The sequence below is a fragment of the Syzygium oleosum genome, unplaced genomic scaffold, assembly GCF_021117445.2.
Source record: "Syzygium oleosum isolate NSW1041296 unplaced genomic scaffold, Sole_v2.1 Sole_v2.28, whole genome shotgun sequence".
Taxonomy (NCBI): domain Eukaryota; kingdom Viridiplantae; phylum Streptophyta; class Magnoliopsida; order Myrtales; family Myrtaceae; genus Syzygium; species Syzygium oleosum.
This window is the reverse complement of record NW_026607512.1, coordinates 2,648,459-2,661,859: the sequence shown is the minus strand read 5'-3', so window position 1 is coordinate 2,661,859 and position 13,401 is coordinate 2,648,459. Positions and strand designations below refer to the sequence as shown.

Below are 13,401 nucleotides of genomic sequence, written 5' to 3'. Positions count from 1 at the left end.
TTTTGAATCCGTTCCAGCTCATGAAGAGCGCATGCTTTGTCCGGACGCTGATTAATTTATGTTTTTTGGGTCGGAATCCGAACGCAGATTTGGAGAGGCAAAAAAGCAGGGGAAAAAGGCAAAGGAAAAGGGGGAAAGAAAAATAGGCAAGTGCACACCGTTTTCTAAACCCTTAAATCGGACGGTCAGCGTTGCTCCAGGCCTCCTTTATTAGTTAAATCCCGTCTCTCGCGCATCATCGCTGCTCGTTCATCCCTCGCTCTTCCTTCTTCTTCTTCTCCTTCTCTCTCCCGTCTCGATCGTCGTCGTCGTCTTCTTCTTCTTCGTTCTCTCCCTCTGATCTGAAACCTCCGAGCTCTCTCCCCCCCCCCCATCCATGGCCAAGATCAAGTGCATCAAGGCGCGGCAGATCTTCGACAGCCGCGGCAATCCCACGGTCGAGGTTCGTTTCGCTATTCTCTTCGGATCCCGCTTTCTCGATTCCTCCCGTGTTTTCGCCTGCCCGATCGCCCGTCCTGCGTCGGCTCTAGCTTCCCTCCGGGGCCCCCGTGCTGTTGCTCTCGATTCGGCCGCCGGAAGTAGCGGTCGGCGGTCGATGAGGGATCCGGACGGTGAATCTCGTTTGGTTCGGCGGGCGTAGCTTAGTGTTCCGCGTGTTTTTGCTTCTGCGTCGTCGTTCGTGTAGGCGACGGATGGTTTGTGTTTGTGATCCGTGAAGCTTGTTAATGCATCTGGCTTTGTCGATGGATCTCCGCGAAGATCTTCCCAATCGTCGCGTTGGATTTCGTAGTACTTATGAGTGGGGAAAAATAGTAGCCGCGTGTGCTTTCCGGGTGTGACTGTTTTCGATTGCTTTGCTGATTTGAGATTCGATGCGATCTTTTTATATAGGCTGAAGTGACTCTTGACGATGGGATCTTCGCTAGAGCCGCTGTGCCCAGCGGTGCATCCACCGGTAAGATTTTTGCTTCGGCAATCTCCATTTTGACGCATTTCTTGGCATTTCATGTGCAGTTCTATGAATCTGCTATCATCTTGCTAGTTTATATAATCTTTGCTGGTGAAAATGATGTCGAGAGAATATGGAAATAGCGTCTCGGAAATCGGGTCAGTGTTTACGTCGAGTTACCTCTTGATTTCAGGGGTCTACGAGGCACTCGAGCTGAGAGATGGCGGGTCTGATTATCTTGGAAAGGGTGTTTCCAAGGTTGTACACCACTTCATTTCTTGCTGTTGTCTTCTGCTGTGCTCATTGCTATGTTTTCACTGATTGTTCTAACGAGCATCATTGCATTAATGTGTATTTAGGCTGTTGAGAATATCAACTCGATCATTGGCCCTGCCCTAGTTGGAAAGGTTGGTTTAATATATTTAATCTTATTATTATGGCTTTCCATTTCAAGACAGTTGTCCTTCAGTGGTTTTGTTCTTTAAGATTCAGTTGTAACTTGTTGTCCAACTGTAAGATGATTGAGATGATTGTTTTAAGCAGTTGAAGGTTGTAAGCTAGCCTTTAATTTCTCGCCCAAGGTGACTACTTTATTTGATTTGTAATTTTCTTTGTTTATGCGTTTTTTAGGATCCAACAGAGCAGACAGAAATTGACAATTTCATGGTTCAACAACTTGATGGAACTGTAAACGAGTGGGGTTGGTGTAAGCAAAAGGTACTTGTTTGAATTGTTTTGTTTTAACAACCATGTTGTGGTGTTGGATATTAACAAATGTACAAATTTTTTTTTTTTTTTTCGTGAAGCTTGGAGCAAATGCTATACTTGCCGTGTCCCTTGCGGTCTGCAAAGCCGGGGCTGATGCTCACAAAATTCCCCTGTATAAGGTGCTTTCAGCATTGCCATTTTTACTATGTTTGCTTTTGTCTGCATCTTTTCCAAGCACTTATCTTTTAAATTTTGACTTGTTATACTTGCCTGAGTATTGGTCATTGCAATTGACACTCTTGAAAATCTGGATGCTGTTTCTTCATATTGTTGACATACAACATGTATCCTGCAACGTCAAAATTTACGATGGACTGTATGAAACTTAGTTCTGGCTATAAATCTAGTGATAAGGCAATGGGATAGTCTTAGCAGATCATTTCCACGATGATTCTACTGTCCATGTAAATAAAAATATGCTAACTCGGTTTCCCTCTCTTCATGGTTGCAGCACATTGCTAACCTTGCCGGTAACAGCAAATTGGTATTGCCTCTGCCCGCTTTTAATGTTATTAACGGAGGCTCGCATGCTGGAAACAAACTTGCAATGCAGGTCTGCAGTCTGCTGCTTAACTACATTTTACTGTATATCTTTTTTAGGATTTCTCATCATTACAAGTATCTATGAACTTATGCTGCAGGAGTTCATGATTTTTCCAGTTGGAGCTGGCTCATTTAAGGAGGCCATGAAGATGGGTGTGGAAGTATATCACCATTTGAAGGTGCTAAAACATATATTCTTCAAATTATCTTAAAAACCATCCTCCACGAACTGTCGAACTGTTAGAAAACATGATTATGGAGACTTGTCTGATGTTGTGCATTATTTTGAGCAGATGCATGAGTCATCCATTACTTTGCTTTGTCTTTCTAAATCATCACATAGCATGAATATATAGGACGATCAAAGATCTCGTGCAAGTTGGTTAATGCAGTTTCATGAAATTTTTAACTATTAAACTCTTCGTTTGGCTGATGATTTTTATAATTTTCTTTAGGCTGTGATTAAGAAGAAATACGGTCAGGATGCAACTAATGTTGGCGACGAAGGTGGATTTGCTCCTAATATTCAGGTGAAATTGTTGGTTTATGATAAGCAATGAAATTGGAGCAATTTTTCTTCTCACAGAGAGTTGTTGTTAGTCCTTTTACTTACACTATTAGTGTTGTTTCCTAATTCAGGAGAACAAGGAGGGTCTAGAGTTGCTCAAAACAGCCATTGCAAAAGCAGGTTACACTGGCAAAGTGAGTTCTTGGACCAACCATCTAATATTGTTGGACTTACAGAGGGTTTTCTCTTAATTTTCCTTTCCTATTTCAGGTTGTTATTGGAATGGATGTTGCTGCATCTGAGTTCTATGGAGAAGATAAAACCTATGATTTGAACTTCAAGGAAGAGGTTAGTTTTTTTCACTGTTTATGGAGTCAAATGCATTTTTTGTGAAGAGTTAAACAGGTGGTAATGCTTCCTCAAGAAATCATTTCTATGAATGTTGATTGTAGCTTGAATATTGGTTCTTGTAGTCATCCGGAAACAGGATTTGAAGTCCTCATCCTCTTCTATCTCTGTTGGTTAATGCAGAACAATGATGGATCTCAGAAGATCCCTGGAGATGCTCTCAAAGATATGTACAAGTCATTCGCAAGTGAGTACCCTATCGTGTCGATTGAGGATCCCTTTGACCAGGATGACTGGGAGCACTACGCAAAGATGACCTGTGAAATGGGTGAACATGTCCAAATTGTGGGAGATGATCTGTTGGTCACCAACCCCAAGGTGAGCTTGTAAACTTCGTTTATGCTTCTCTCTCTCTCTCTCTCTCTCTCTCTCTCTCTCTCTCTCTCTCTCTCTCTCTCTAACACAATCATATGGTACTCTGCAGAGGGTGGAGAAGGCGATTAATGAGAAAAGTTGCAATGCTCTCCTTCTCAAGGTACATCCCAGGTCATCAATTTTAAGCATGCAATTTACGGCCGACTATATCTACATTCACCTGACTGGAATGATCTTACAACAGGTTAACCAAATTGGAACTGTTACTGAGAGTATTGAAGCTGTAAGGATGTCGAAGAGAGCTGGGTGGGGAGTGATGGCTAGCCACCGCAGGTTTGCACAGCCACAAAGCACAGTCAATATAATGTTACCTATAATTATAATTTCTTCTTGCTTCGGCAAGTAGTCGCTGACATTATCTACAATATTTTGCAGTGGAGAAACAGAAGACACTTTTATTGCCGACCTTTCTGTGGGTTTGGCTACAGTAAGTACACAACATCAGTTCGACCTCCTTATATCGACTTTATTTAACCATTAACTAATTAGTTCCTTTGGCATTGTTCTCGGGATCAGGGTCAAATTAAGACTGGAGCTCCATGCAGGTCAGAGCGGCTGGCTAAATACAACCAGGTTGGCATTATTCTGTTCGTTACTTTTTAACATTGAGCTGCTTTGGCCTGTACTTACATCATTTCGTCAATGGGTTAGAGAATAAAAAAGAGAAGAAAAGAGAGGATCCATCTCTATTCCGTCTATCACTTGCCTCTAATTACTGAAAGTCGATCGTCAGCATTTCTCCATGAAAATGTCGTGACTCTGTGTCTGTATATGCACAGCTCTTGCGAATTGAAGAGGAGCTCGGTGCTGAAGCTGTTTTTGCTGGAGCAAACTTCCGCAAGCCCGTCGAACCCTACTAGAGCAAGAATGGCATCCTTATCAGGGCAGATCCGGGTGTTTGGCTTGCTTTGTCTGTTCTTGAGCAATAATTTTGGTCTTAGGGCGGCTCGAAAATACAAGGCCTGAACTTTCGTTTGTCTTAAATAATCTTTCTTGTTGGATCTTTTTTGAGCTCGAACGATATAATGAGGAGGAGCCTTATGTTTTTACTTTATGGAGGATTTATAACTAACGGTCGGCTTTGAGATCAATGTTTTCTTTTATTTTCGCTCTCTTATGTCAACTCGGAGTTCGTTTCTGGACAGTGAAGTAAGATCAAGCTCATGAGTTTATTATTATAGATCGGAACAAGTTAATAGGATCCCTTTTTTATGTTTCTATGCCCCTCCCACGTGGCGATATGGGGGCGTAAAAGGGAAAGCAGAGATGGGGTTTGTCTAGCGCGGGTCCTGAAAAAAAAACAGAGGAGTTTTAGTTGTAAGGTATCTAATGTATCGAATGAATGGGTCGCTGGAATTAAGGTCTCATTTATTTGGAGTTTCGAGGATCATGATTGGGAATTTTTTGTCAATTGTTGGTCTTTTTTATTTATTGTTCATGTTCTATGAGTGACTTGTGCATCATGCCTGAAGCTTTCGAGGAAAATTGAGCTGTGGAGATATATATATCGTGGAAGATCAGATACGACTTTTAAAATTTTATGGGCTTGGCAGTCGTCTTGCAATCCAAGATTTCGCCCCCCTACTTCTCTTTGAAATTGTGTAAGAAAGGGTGTTCCGGTCGACGGAACCTCTTTGTGGGCCCGCGATCGTCCCCTTTAGAAACATCTGCGGGTAGCAAATTATCTTTCATGGTCAAAACCTGTCCGATGGTATCAACATCATATCCATTTCTATATCTCATGTATCTGTCTGTGGACAGATTTCGATATAATAGACATAAAAATCCGTCCGTCGACTTTGTGTCATTTTCTAAATCCGCCCCTAATCCGTTATGTCTACGTCTGGTCATCAGGGCTATATTTGTCGGATTGGGTAGATGTGGGATTTCTCATATCTCATGTGCTGTTTGGTAGATATTCTCAGATATGACATGGATACGGCAAGCGCGAACACCTTGCCAGGCACCGGCATCCTCCCGATGTAATGTCTCTTGCTGGCAAATCCCACCTCACCCTCCTCGCCGTTCTTGGATTGAATCTCGATTGTTCAATTCTCCGAGCCCTCGTGGACGTCCAAGCTGTCCGGGTATCACCAACGTGCAAAATCACTCTGCAACAGAAAACTAGAACCCGGAATTTCCATGTCATCATTTGCAAGCACGGGCTCTTGAGCGACGGTGGAGGTGCTTCACCGTCGAATCGGTCATTGCAATCGAGAGCCTGATCGCGTCGAGGAAGTGCTTCCGCTCCAACTCCATCACGGTCTCCGGTACCTCCTCCATATACATCGCCGGCCTGAAGAATCTGTACTTGAGCTAGAGCAACGTCGTGCGTGCGCTTTTGGTGCAATTCAAACAGTATCGGGAATAGCCAAATCTAGAGTCCCTTGAGGCCGGTAACCTCGGGTCTGAGGTTGCAAACCTCAAATCCGAGGTACGAGATGGTGGGGCTCGTGCCGATTAGAGTCGCACGCTCCATCACGTTGGTCTGAGATGGTGGAGCTCGCACACGATGTAGCTTGCTCACTCTACAACGTATAACACCACGGCTTACATTTTTCTTTTTCTTTTTTAAAATCTTTTCCTAATAGGATTGTACACCTATGTGAGATTTTATATCTAAACATATCCGGATTTTGTGTTACCCCAAACACTAGATAATGTATAAATTATATTATCCAGAGTTATATCTGGTTCACCAAACGTAGCTTATGAATTTTAACTTAAGATCCCGTCAAACTTAAAAAAGCAATCGGGTGGTTGCAATCCCTATAGTACTTTTTTCGATAAATATAAGTATCTCTCGCCATAAATAAGATAGTAATATGTGGACGTTTAGTCTCCCCAACATTAATTCTCCGGAACAATTATCCGAAAAGTCCTAAGTCTACAATATAGTTGCCAATTCAATCCTCGACTTTTTAATTTGACCATTTTAGTCCTAAACTTTTTGATCAATTTTCAATGTAATCCTTATGGCTAATTTTGGTCGGAAATCGTTGCCATGAATAATGGTCGGTGCTAATGTTGACAATTTTTTTCATTTTTAAAAATTTTTCAAACTTAAAAGATTATCTTTTTTTTTCTTTTCTCTCTTTTCTTTTAATTATTTGCCATTGTTCATCTTCCCCGAATGGAAGATTGGGGTCGTAGATCACTAGGCGAGGCCGCAAAGCCCTCGTTGGCCACGAGCATTGGTCGCGGCCCTATTCTAGATCGCCGTAATACGATTAAAAAAGAATAAGAAGAGAAAGAAAATAAAAGAATAAAAAAGTTTGTACAAAATTTAGAAATTTTAAAAAGAAAATTGCAAAAATTGTCCGTGGCATATAAGACGCCGGCATCCAAGTTAGTAATTTCAAGTCAAATTGAAAACACTTAAGACTAAATAGGATATTCCTTCAAATTCTGTCTTCACACCATCCTTTTTTTTTTCTTGCAATTTTTAATTTTACTCCACCTTTGAAAAATCCAAAATTCAATATTTTATTCACAGCTTTTATTTCACATTGATAATTACTTTAAATGTTTTCCTCTATAATCTTCAATTACATGTTTCACTTTTGGGGTGAGTAAGGCTGAAAGAAATGTCAGTGATTTTTTCAAGTCAATTTAACCCTTTAGATTAGTACTATAGACACTTGAAAGTTCATTTGCTTTCATCAGTGGAGAGACAATGTCAATTTTATCTTACAATGTGGAACATGAGGGAAGATGCATAATGACATAGTTCCGACGGGCATTACGGCTCATTTAGTTCTTATTATTCTCTATTCAAAGTTTTGCTACGTATTTTTTCTTTTTTGGTTCTCCATTATATTAGAGTTCGAACATTAATTTTATCTTCCTTTTATTGAGGAGTTTATTTATTTTTGTTGCCTTCAGATGATTTAAAAAAAAAATTTGGTTTTGACGTAATTTACATTTTCAGATATGAAAAACTAAAAGCAATGGGTATGAAAAGGGAATAAATGGAAGGCGGAAGGATGCAGGCTGTGGGGTTCGAACCCACGCGCACTTATGTGCAGAAGATCTTAAGTCTTCCCCCTTAACCTCTCGGGCAAACCTGCTGTTCACATTATACTTCTCCAAATTTATTAGATCATGATTTATCAATTTTACACCAGCATTGTCATCATATTCCCTAAATATAAACCGGTAATCGAGATGCAGGCTAGAACCGTGCTTCATGGATTCTAACATTACAAAGGCGCTTACTCTTTCGGATCTGAATTGATTTGCTTATATAGATAAGACTGGAGCATTCTTCGCTTACAACTATAGCACACGGGGCTTCGGCATTAGCAAAGATCGTCGCTGTCGGGTGCACAGGTCATCAATCGACCCTTCGATTTTGTGCGAAAATTCCAACGACGATCTTCCCATCATCGAATTAGACACAACTCATAAGAGGCCCTCTGGTGCCTACATTGGCCAGTCCACTCTCGTTATAATAATGCAAACCTCTCTGCTGTTTCAAGAGGAATGATTCCTGAAAGGGCAATTTCGTAGTCACCCCTACTCCCTGCGACCCGCCATCAGAAAAGATAAATTTTGCATTTCCAAAGTTCATTGACGATCACTACGTCTTCCCTCATTTCATTATTGCCTCTTAACAGAAAACAAAAATTCACTTCCCATCTCTCTTGGTATGAGAAGGAACAAAGCATTAAGACAAAGCTTCACCGTCTTTCTCATCCCATGAGCTCTTTCCAGTTCTATTTACTGACATTATAGTCCGATCTCCAAGCTCAAATTCTATTATACTTGGAACAATCGCCTTTGCACATCAACCATTACCAAAATTTACTCGAATTTATAGCCCAAACCACCAGTATCAGCACCTGTTTTGAATAATCCCGAATGCAAAGTCACGCACGGGCTCGACATGTGTACAGCTGACTGAAGGACACAAAAGTGTTTCAAATTCAAATATTGAAAGCTGTTCAGGACCGTTAATACCCATAGTTCCAGAATGGAGTCATGAAAAGCCACAACTAACAACAAAAAGAACATCCCGGTTAAACTTCTAGCGGAGCTCTCGCCGATTGGTATCACCCACCTCAGTCGGACAAAATCGCCAGTGTCTTTGGACTACCCAAATTTTTTAGCTTGCACCATGCTTCGCCTTGTTGTGAGATTGAACAGCCTGTTCCGACTTAAACGACCTGCAATAGATGACAACCGCGTCAGTGAATATGACTCTGAAAACATCAAACTTTGACACTGTATAACTCCTATGAACACTGTTCGAGACAAGAAGTATCTACCGGTTGCAAGGTTTGCACGAGAACTCATTGGAGTTTGGTGTTTGCTGCTTAGCTTGACCTTTGTTACCAATCGCCTTCCCAGCTTGCTTAGAAGGGTATGGAGTTGCTACATGCTCACTGGCTTTCTTGCCATCTGCACCAATATCATATACCACAACTGCGTAAATCTCACCGGCAGCACAATATATATATGCGGCTTTATTTTTTATGAGTAAGAGCATAGTTCGCTCATGAATCATTGCATTCCAACTGTAGATAAAAGTAGCATTAAGAATGAAATGCCACATAGTGTTTGCAACTTGAAGCAAGGATGGTCAAATGACCTTGGCTTTCTTCATCCCCAACCAGACTATAATACTACCAAACTCCAACATGAACAGGTCCTTAAAAACTGAATTTTGAAAATACTTCAACCAAGAAACTTCTATTGCAGTATGAATGACATTAAAAGGAGTTTGCTTTAAATTTTTTACTTTTACTTTTCCCTTTTCTCCAGGAGTTCTTTTTTCCTGGGGTGGCAGGAGCTACTCTTTAGAGTTTAAACAACATACCAGTCTTTTGAGGAGTTTCCAGTTTTGATTTCTTATCTGATGCAGGGGTTTTCAGGACAGAATCAGCAGGTCTCTTCTTACTTGGTCGAACCTTTTAGAATCCAAAAAAGAAAAAGCTATCAGCGAGTCAGAAATCTTCCCAAAAGGAATGAGCAAACATAGATCTTTTATGAATCAAATATATTGCAGAATATTAGGCTCCTATAACCTTACCACTTCCTCTTCAGAACTTTCCTCTTCCTCACTGTCGTCATCGTCTTCATCGCTACTTTCATCACCTCCATCGACCATGTCCTGAAATAAAGAAAGGCAAACATTGTTGGAAAAAAGGATCACTGCCCAGGAGAGCAATTTAATTATTACTTCAGCCGAAACACACTCGTATGCAAGCAATATAGTCAAGGTATATATCAAGCACTTAAAAGCTTAAGGCTCCACAAGAAACTATTTCCACTGGAAATCCATGAAATAGAAAAGTATCAGGTGCACGTATTGTGCAAATTCGTACTAAGGATTTCCAGGTTCATCTGCAACGAAAAAAGATCAAGATTATTACACGACACAGCTAGTACCATCATAAATTTCATACATATAATTGAATATCATGGATACAGTATATTTCCAAGATTTGCAGGTACAAACTCTCAAATTAGAACCTTACCAAAAAAAACTCTCAAATTAGAAGATTATAAATCCGACCAAACAAAATTAGAAGATTATAATGATCTCCAGTGACCCAGTTAATCATTGATAAGTCTACACCTCTCTAGACTGCATTCTACTACAAGCAATGTCCTGCCACCACCATCTGAAGATGGGTCAAATAATTCAACAGTGTTCTGCCACATAAAGAACAAGCTCAGAGAATTTGAAGCCTAACATTATTCAGCTTCTCTGATCTAGTTGACACCCATTTCTTTTCTTTTCCTTTTTTCCATTGAATCATTTCAGTATTGTCCTTTATTACCAAAAGAAAAAGAAAGTCTCCAAGATCCATAGCAAAACTTCTCAGAACACATCCACCTCAGTAGAAGCTATATGCATCAACAGTCAATAGTCTTAAAGAAGTCATTTACAAAAAAGATGAACTGATTGAAAATGTCATTCATAAAGTACCTCATCACCAGAATCATCCTCATCATCATCTGAAAATGAATCAGCGTCCTCATTGTCCCCTTTGTTTTTCCCATCCTCGTTTAATTCAGCAATCTTTACCTTTTGCTTAGCAGAAGCAAGGTTGGGCTTTGCTGCGTTGGCATTAGCAATGACTGGTGCTTTTTGCGGAGGGACATCAGCTTGAGCTGCACAAGCATGAGTAAACCAAGTTAGGTTTTCTACAGAATGAAGATCTTGTGCCCAACAGGCACAATTGAGCAAGAAAACCATTCTGTCAAGCTTAACAACAGGCAAGATCTCTGAATCATCTCCCATTCAATTACTCACCAGTTACATTAATTGGAAGACCCTCTTCAGCATCGGAATCAGAATCTGAAGCAATAGAACAAGGATAGATTGTCAAATCAAATCAGCACACCACAAGAAAAAAGAATAAATGAACCATACATTTGCAAAAATACTCACATAGACTGTCAACGTCGGACGTGATGGCCCACGAAGCAGGGTCAAGGAAAGAACAGAAGTAAATGACAAGGGGACATAACTCACTACTTGCCGATTAATTCCAAGAAAACTGGACGCTTGACAAATGCAATATTCAAAGATAAAGGACAAAAAGCATTCGTTGTGCTAAGGGCATCTCAAGAGTCGACCCATACAAACTTTGAAGAGCACAAGATCAAGAAAAAGGATATCCACATGGAAGTTGTGTCTTATATCCACTGAAGAAGACGCTTCCATTTTTCCAATTATGAGAAAGCCCAAAACTTTTCTCAAACACCAGATCAAAAGGTATCTGGGGAAACTTATCGGCAGAGAGAGTTCCAAGGACAAGTTTTTGACCCCCGATATTAACATAGAGGAGTATAGATTCCTTTGCTTTGTCCTTGGCTTCTCCAAGACAGGCCTATGTCACCAAACCAATGTAAGCAAAAGAACAACACAAAGTCTAAGAAGGAGTAAAAAAATATTGCAATGAACTTGATAGCATGATCATCACCTGTGACAGATGCACAACTGTCTCATGCCCAGGTTCGACAATGAGGGGTTCCCCACTTTTGACTTCCACACCTATTCAAGGGCCATACGTAACACCAAAATTCTCATTAGAAACCAGAAGGAGTTCTGCATTCCATCTGCTCGGGTGCAAGAGAAATGATGCACTGTGATACGCAATGGTAACAATTGGATCCCAGAGCTATGATGCAGTGCACGCACCGGTAACAATGTCAAAAATTCCATCAAGCTTAAACTACTATGTATCTCCACTATGAAATTGAAACTGAAAAATAATTTGAATGATAGAGATGTCTCCACAAATCAATTGTGGGTTAATGCGAGTCGGCGGAAAATATGACATCTTCAGCGACTATGAAAATATCGCCGAAGAGGCAATAAGGAGAAGAGACATCTCAGACAAGTAGATACCAAACTGGAATAGCCGTAAATATGACATTTACTCCTGACGGAAAAGTACCTACATACCAGACAAGTACCGTGGAACAGAGTAAATACAAAACCAAAGTCGACAAAACTTTCAGCTAAACGGGAAGGTTATCCCGAGTATTTAACCCATGGCCAAAAAAGAATAAAGACCTCATGTGCCGCTCCAATTCGCCGAACACGCAAGCCATCTTAGTACACAGAAATTTTCCATGAGGGCAACAAGCAAGCAGTATCTAACAAGAACCATGATGACACCAACAGCAGAATGGGAAAAAAAAAAAGAAAATCAACAGGACGCAAATGCACCGGCGGTTACACACCGAAATTCCACGAACCAGTCCGCTCGCAGTGAAATCAGATCATACCAGAACAACACAGAACATCACAGAAGCAAAACACAAATAGACGCGTCCCAAACCCTAGCCATCCCTCAAGTCCACAGAGAATCACAAGAAAACAGTCCTCGCAGCTCGACGGAAACCTCGGCGAGTCGAAGCAGCCACACCATGCGGTCGACAGCACAAACAGCGACCATCGCGGCACGCGGAATCACAACCTCTCGTGATTTCTCACGGCACAGTATCACGGCAGCCAAAAGCTAGCACAAGCGATCGTATCCAGGGGCAAAGCGCACGAGAAGCCGGGTTTCACCGCACGCGCACGCAAACGCGAAGATCAAGAAGCAACGATCACAGCAAACCAGAGAGAGAGAGAGAGAGAGAGAGAGTCACCCCAAAACTCCATTGCCGACGGCGAGCAGCGGCGACGTCCGGCGGGCGGTGGATTTTTCCAGAAGACGCGAGAAGCGGAGGGATTTTGCAGAGCGAAAGGAGATGGTTAGGGCATTCAAAAGGTGCGTATTTATACGCGCGTGTATACCAATGGGTTTTGGCTTTGCCTTTGCGGCTTTGCCTCGCCGGAGCTACGATGTAGTGCGACGCGCGCGACGTGGTTCATCCTCGCGGTCGTGAATTTGGACGGCCGAGATGGAATTGCACGAGTCAAATTCTTTTAGTCTTCTTCATGGCGTCAAAGTCGCTTCTTCACCCGTTGATCTTGTGTGTGTAAATTGAGGAGACCGACCCGTTGAAATTAGAAAGATAGCTTGAATTTTTCTAGTCATGACCAGTTCATTTGCGGGACGATCGAGAGCGGAATCGATATGAAATGTCTGACGTGGTGTCGGTGATGAGAAATGAATGTCATTAGTGGTCTCGGAGGATTTGTGTTTGAATCCATAATTGTGACGTGATGAGTGAGCTTCTCATTTCTGGTTTTAAGTTCGGATTGACAGGGTGGAGACAATGAGGTTGGTCCATGAATTTTCTTTCCTTTTGTCGCATTTCGCTCAAAGAGTTAAAGGGGAGATGGTGCAACAAGTTGTTCGCAGGGCCAGCTTGATCCTCTTGCCCAAAAATCCTAGATGAGGGAATCTTAAGAGAGCCGCCAGCTCCAACTATAGTCCAT

At 41.5% G+C, this 13,401-nt stretch overlaps 2 protein-coding genes and 1 non-coding gene across 3 annotated transcripts; 1 reads left to right on the top strand and 2 right to left on the bottom strand.

Annotated features, from left to right (window-relative positions):
• The first annotated feature begins 369 nt into the window (after window positions 1-369).
• On the top strand, window positions 370-4,731 carry LOC115675305 (enolase). The gene is made up of 17 exons (XM_030597908.2): window positions 370-442; window positions 892-955; window positions 1,143-1,207; window positions 1,309-1,356; window positions 1,580-1,666; window positions 1,756-1,836; window positions 2,169-2,270; window positions 2,359-2,439; window positions 2,716-2,790; window positions 2,900-2,962; window positions 3,039-3,116; window positions 3,300-3,494; window positions 3,601-3,651; window positions 3,736-3,824; window positions 3,927-3,978; window positions 4,068-4,124; window positions 4,331-4,731. Exons 1-17 carry the CDS (start codon window positions 377-379, stop codon window positions 4,409-4,411), a joined length of 1,335 nt encoding a protein of 444 aa, XP_030453768.1. The 5' UTR covers window positions 370-376; the 3' UTR covers window positions 4,412-4,731.
• Window positions 4,732-7,538: 2,807 nt separating this feature from the next.
• On the bottom strand, window positions 7,539-7,621 carry TRNAL-UAA (transfer RNA leucine (anticodon UAA)). Its single transcript has one exon. It is a non-coding gene; the product is annotated as a tRNA-Leu (tRNA).
• A 726-nt stretch (window positions 7,622-8,347) lies between these two features.
• Window positions 8,348-12,819, bottom strand: LOC115675308 (histone deacetylase HDT1). Its single transcript, XM_030597912.2, has 10 exons — window positions 12,666-12,819; window positions 11,489-11,559; window positions 11,184-11,395; window positions 10,954-10,973; window positions 10,816-10,860; window positions 10,489-10,673; window positions 9,586-9,666; window positions 9,373-9,463; window positions 8,822-8,954; window positions 8,348-8,719 (listed from the first exon to the last, which is right to left on the bottom strand). The coding sequence occupies exons 1-10, from the start codon at window positions 12,676-12,678 to the stop codon at window positions 8,659-8,661; spliced, it is 912 nt and encodes a 303-aa protein (XP_030453772.1). The 5' UTR covers window positions 12,679-12,819; the 3' UTR covers window positions 8,348-8,658.
• Window positions 12,820-13,401: the final 582 nt, after the last annotated feature.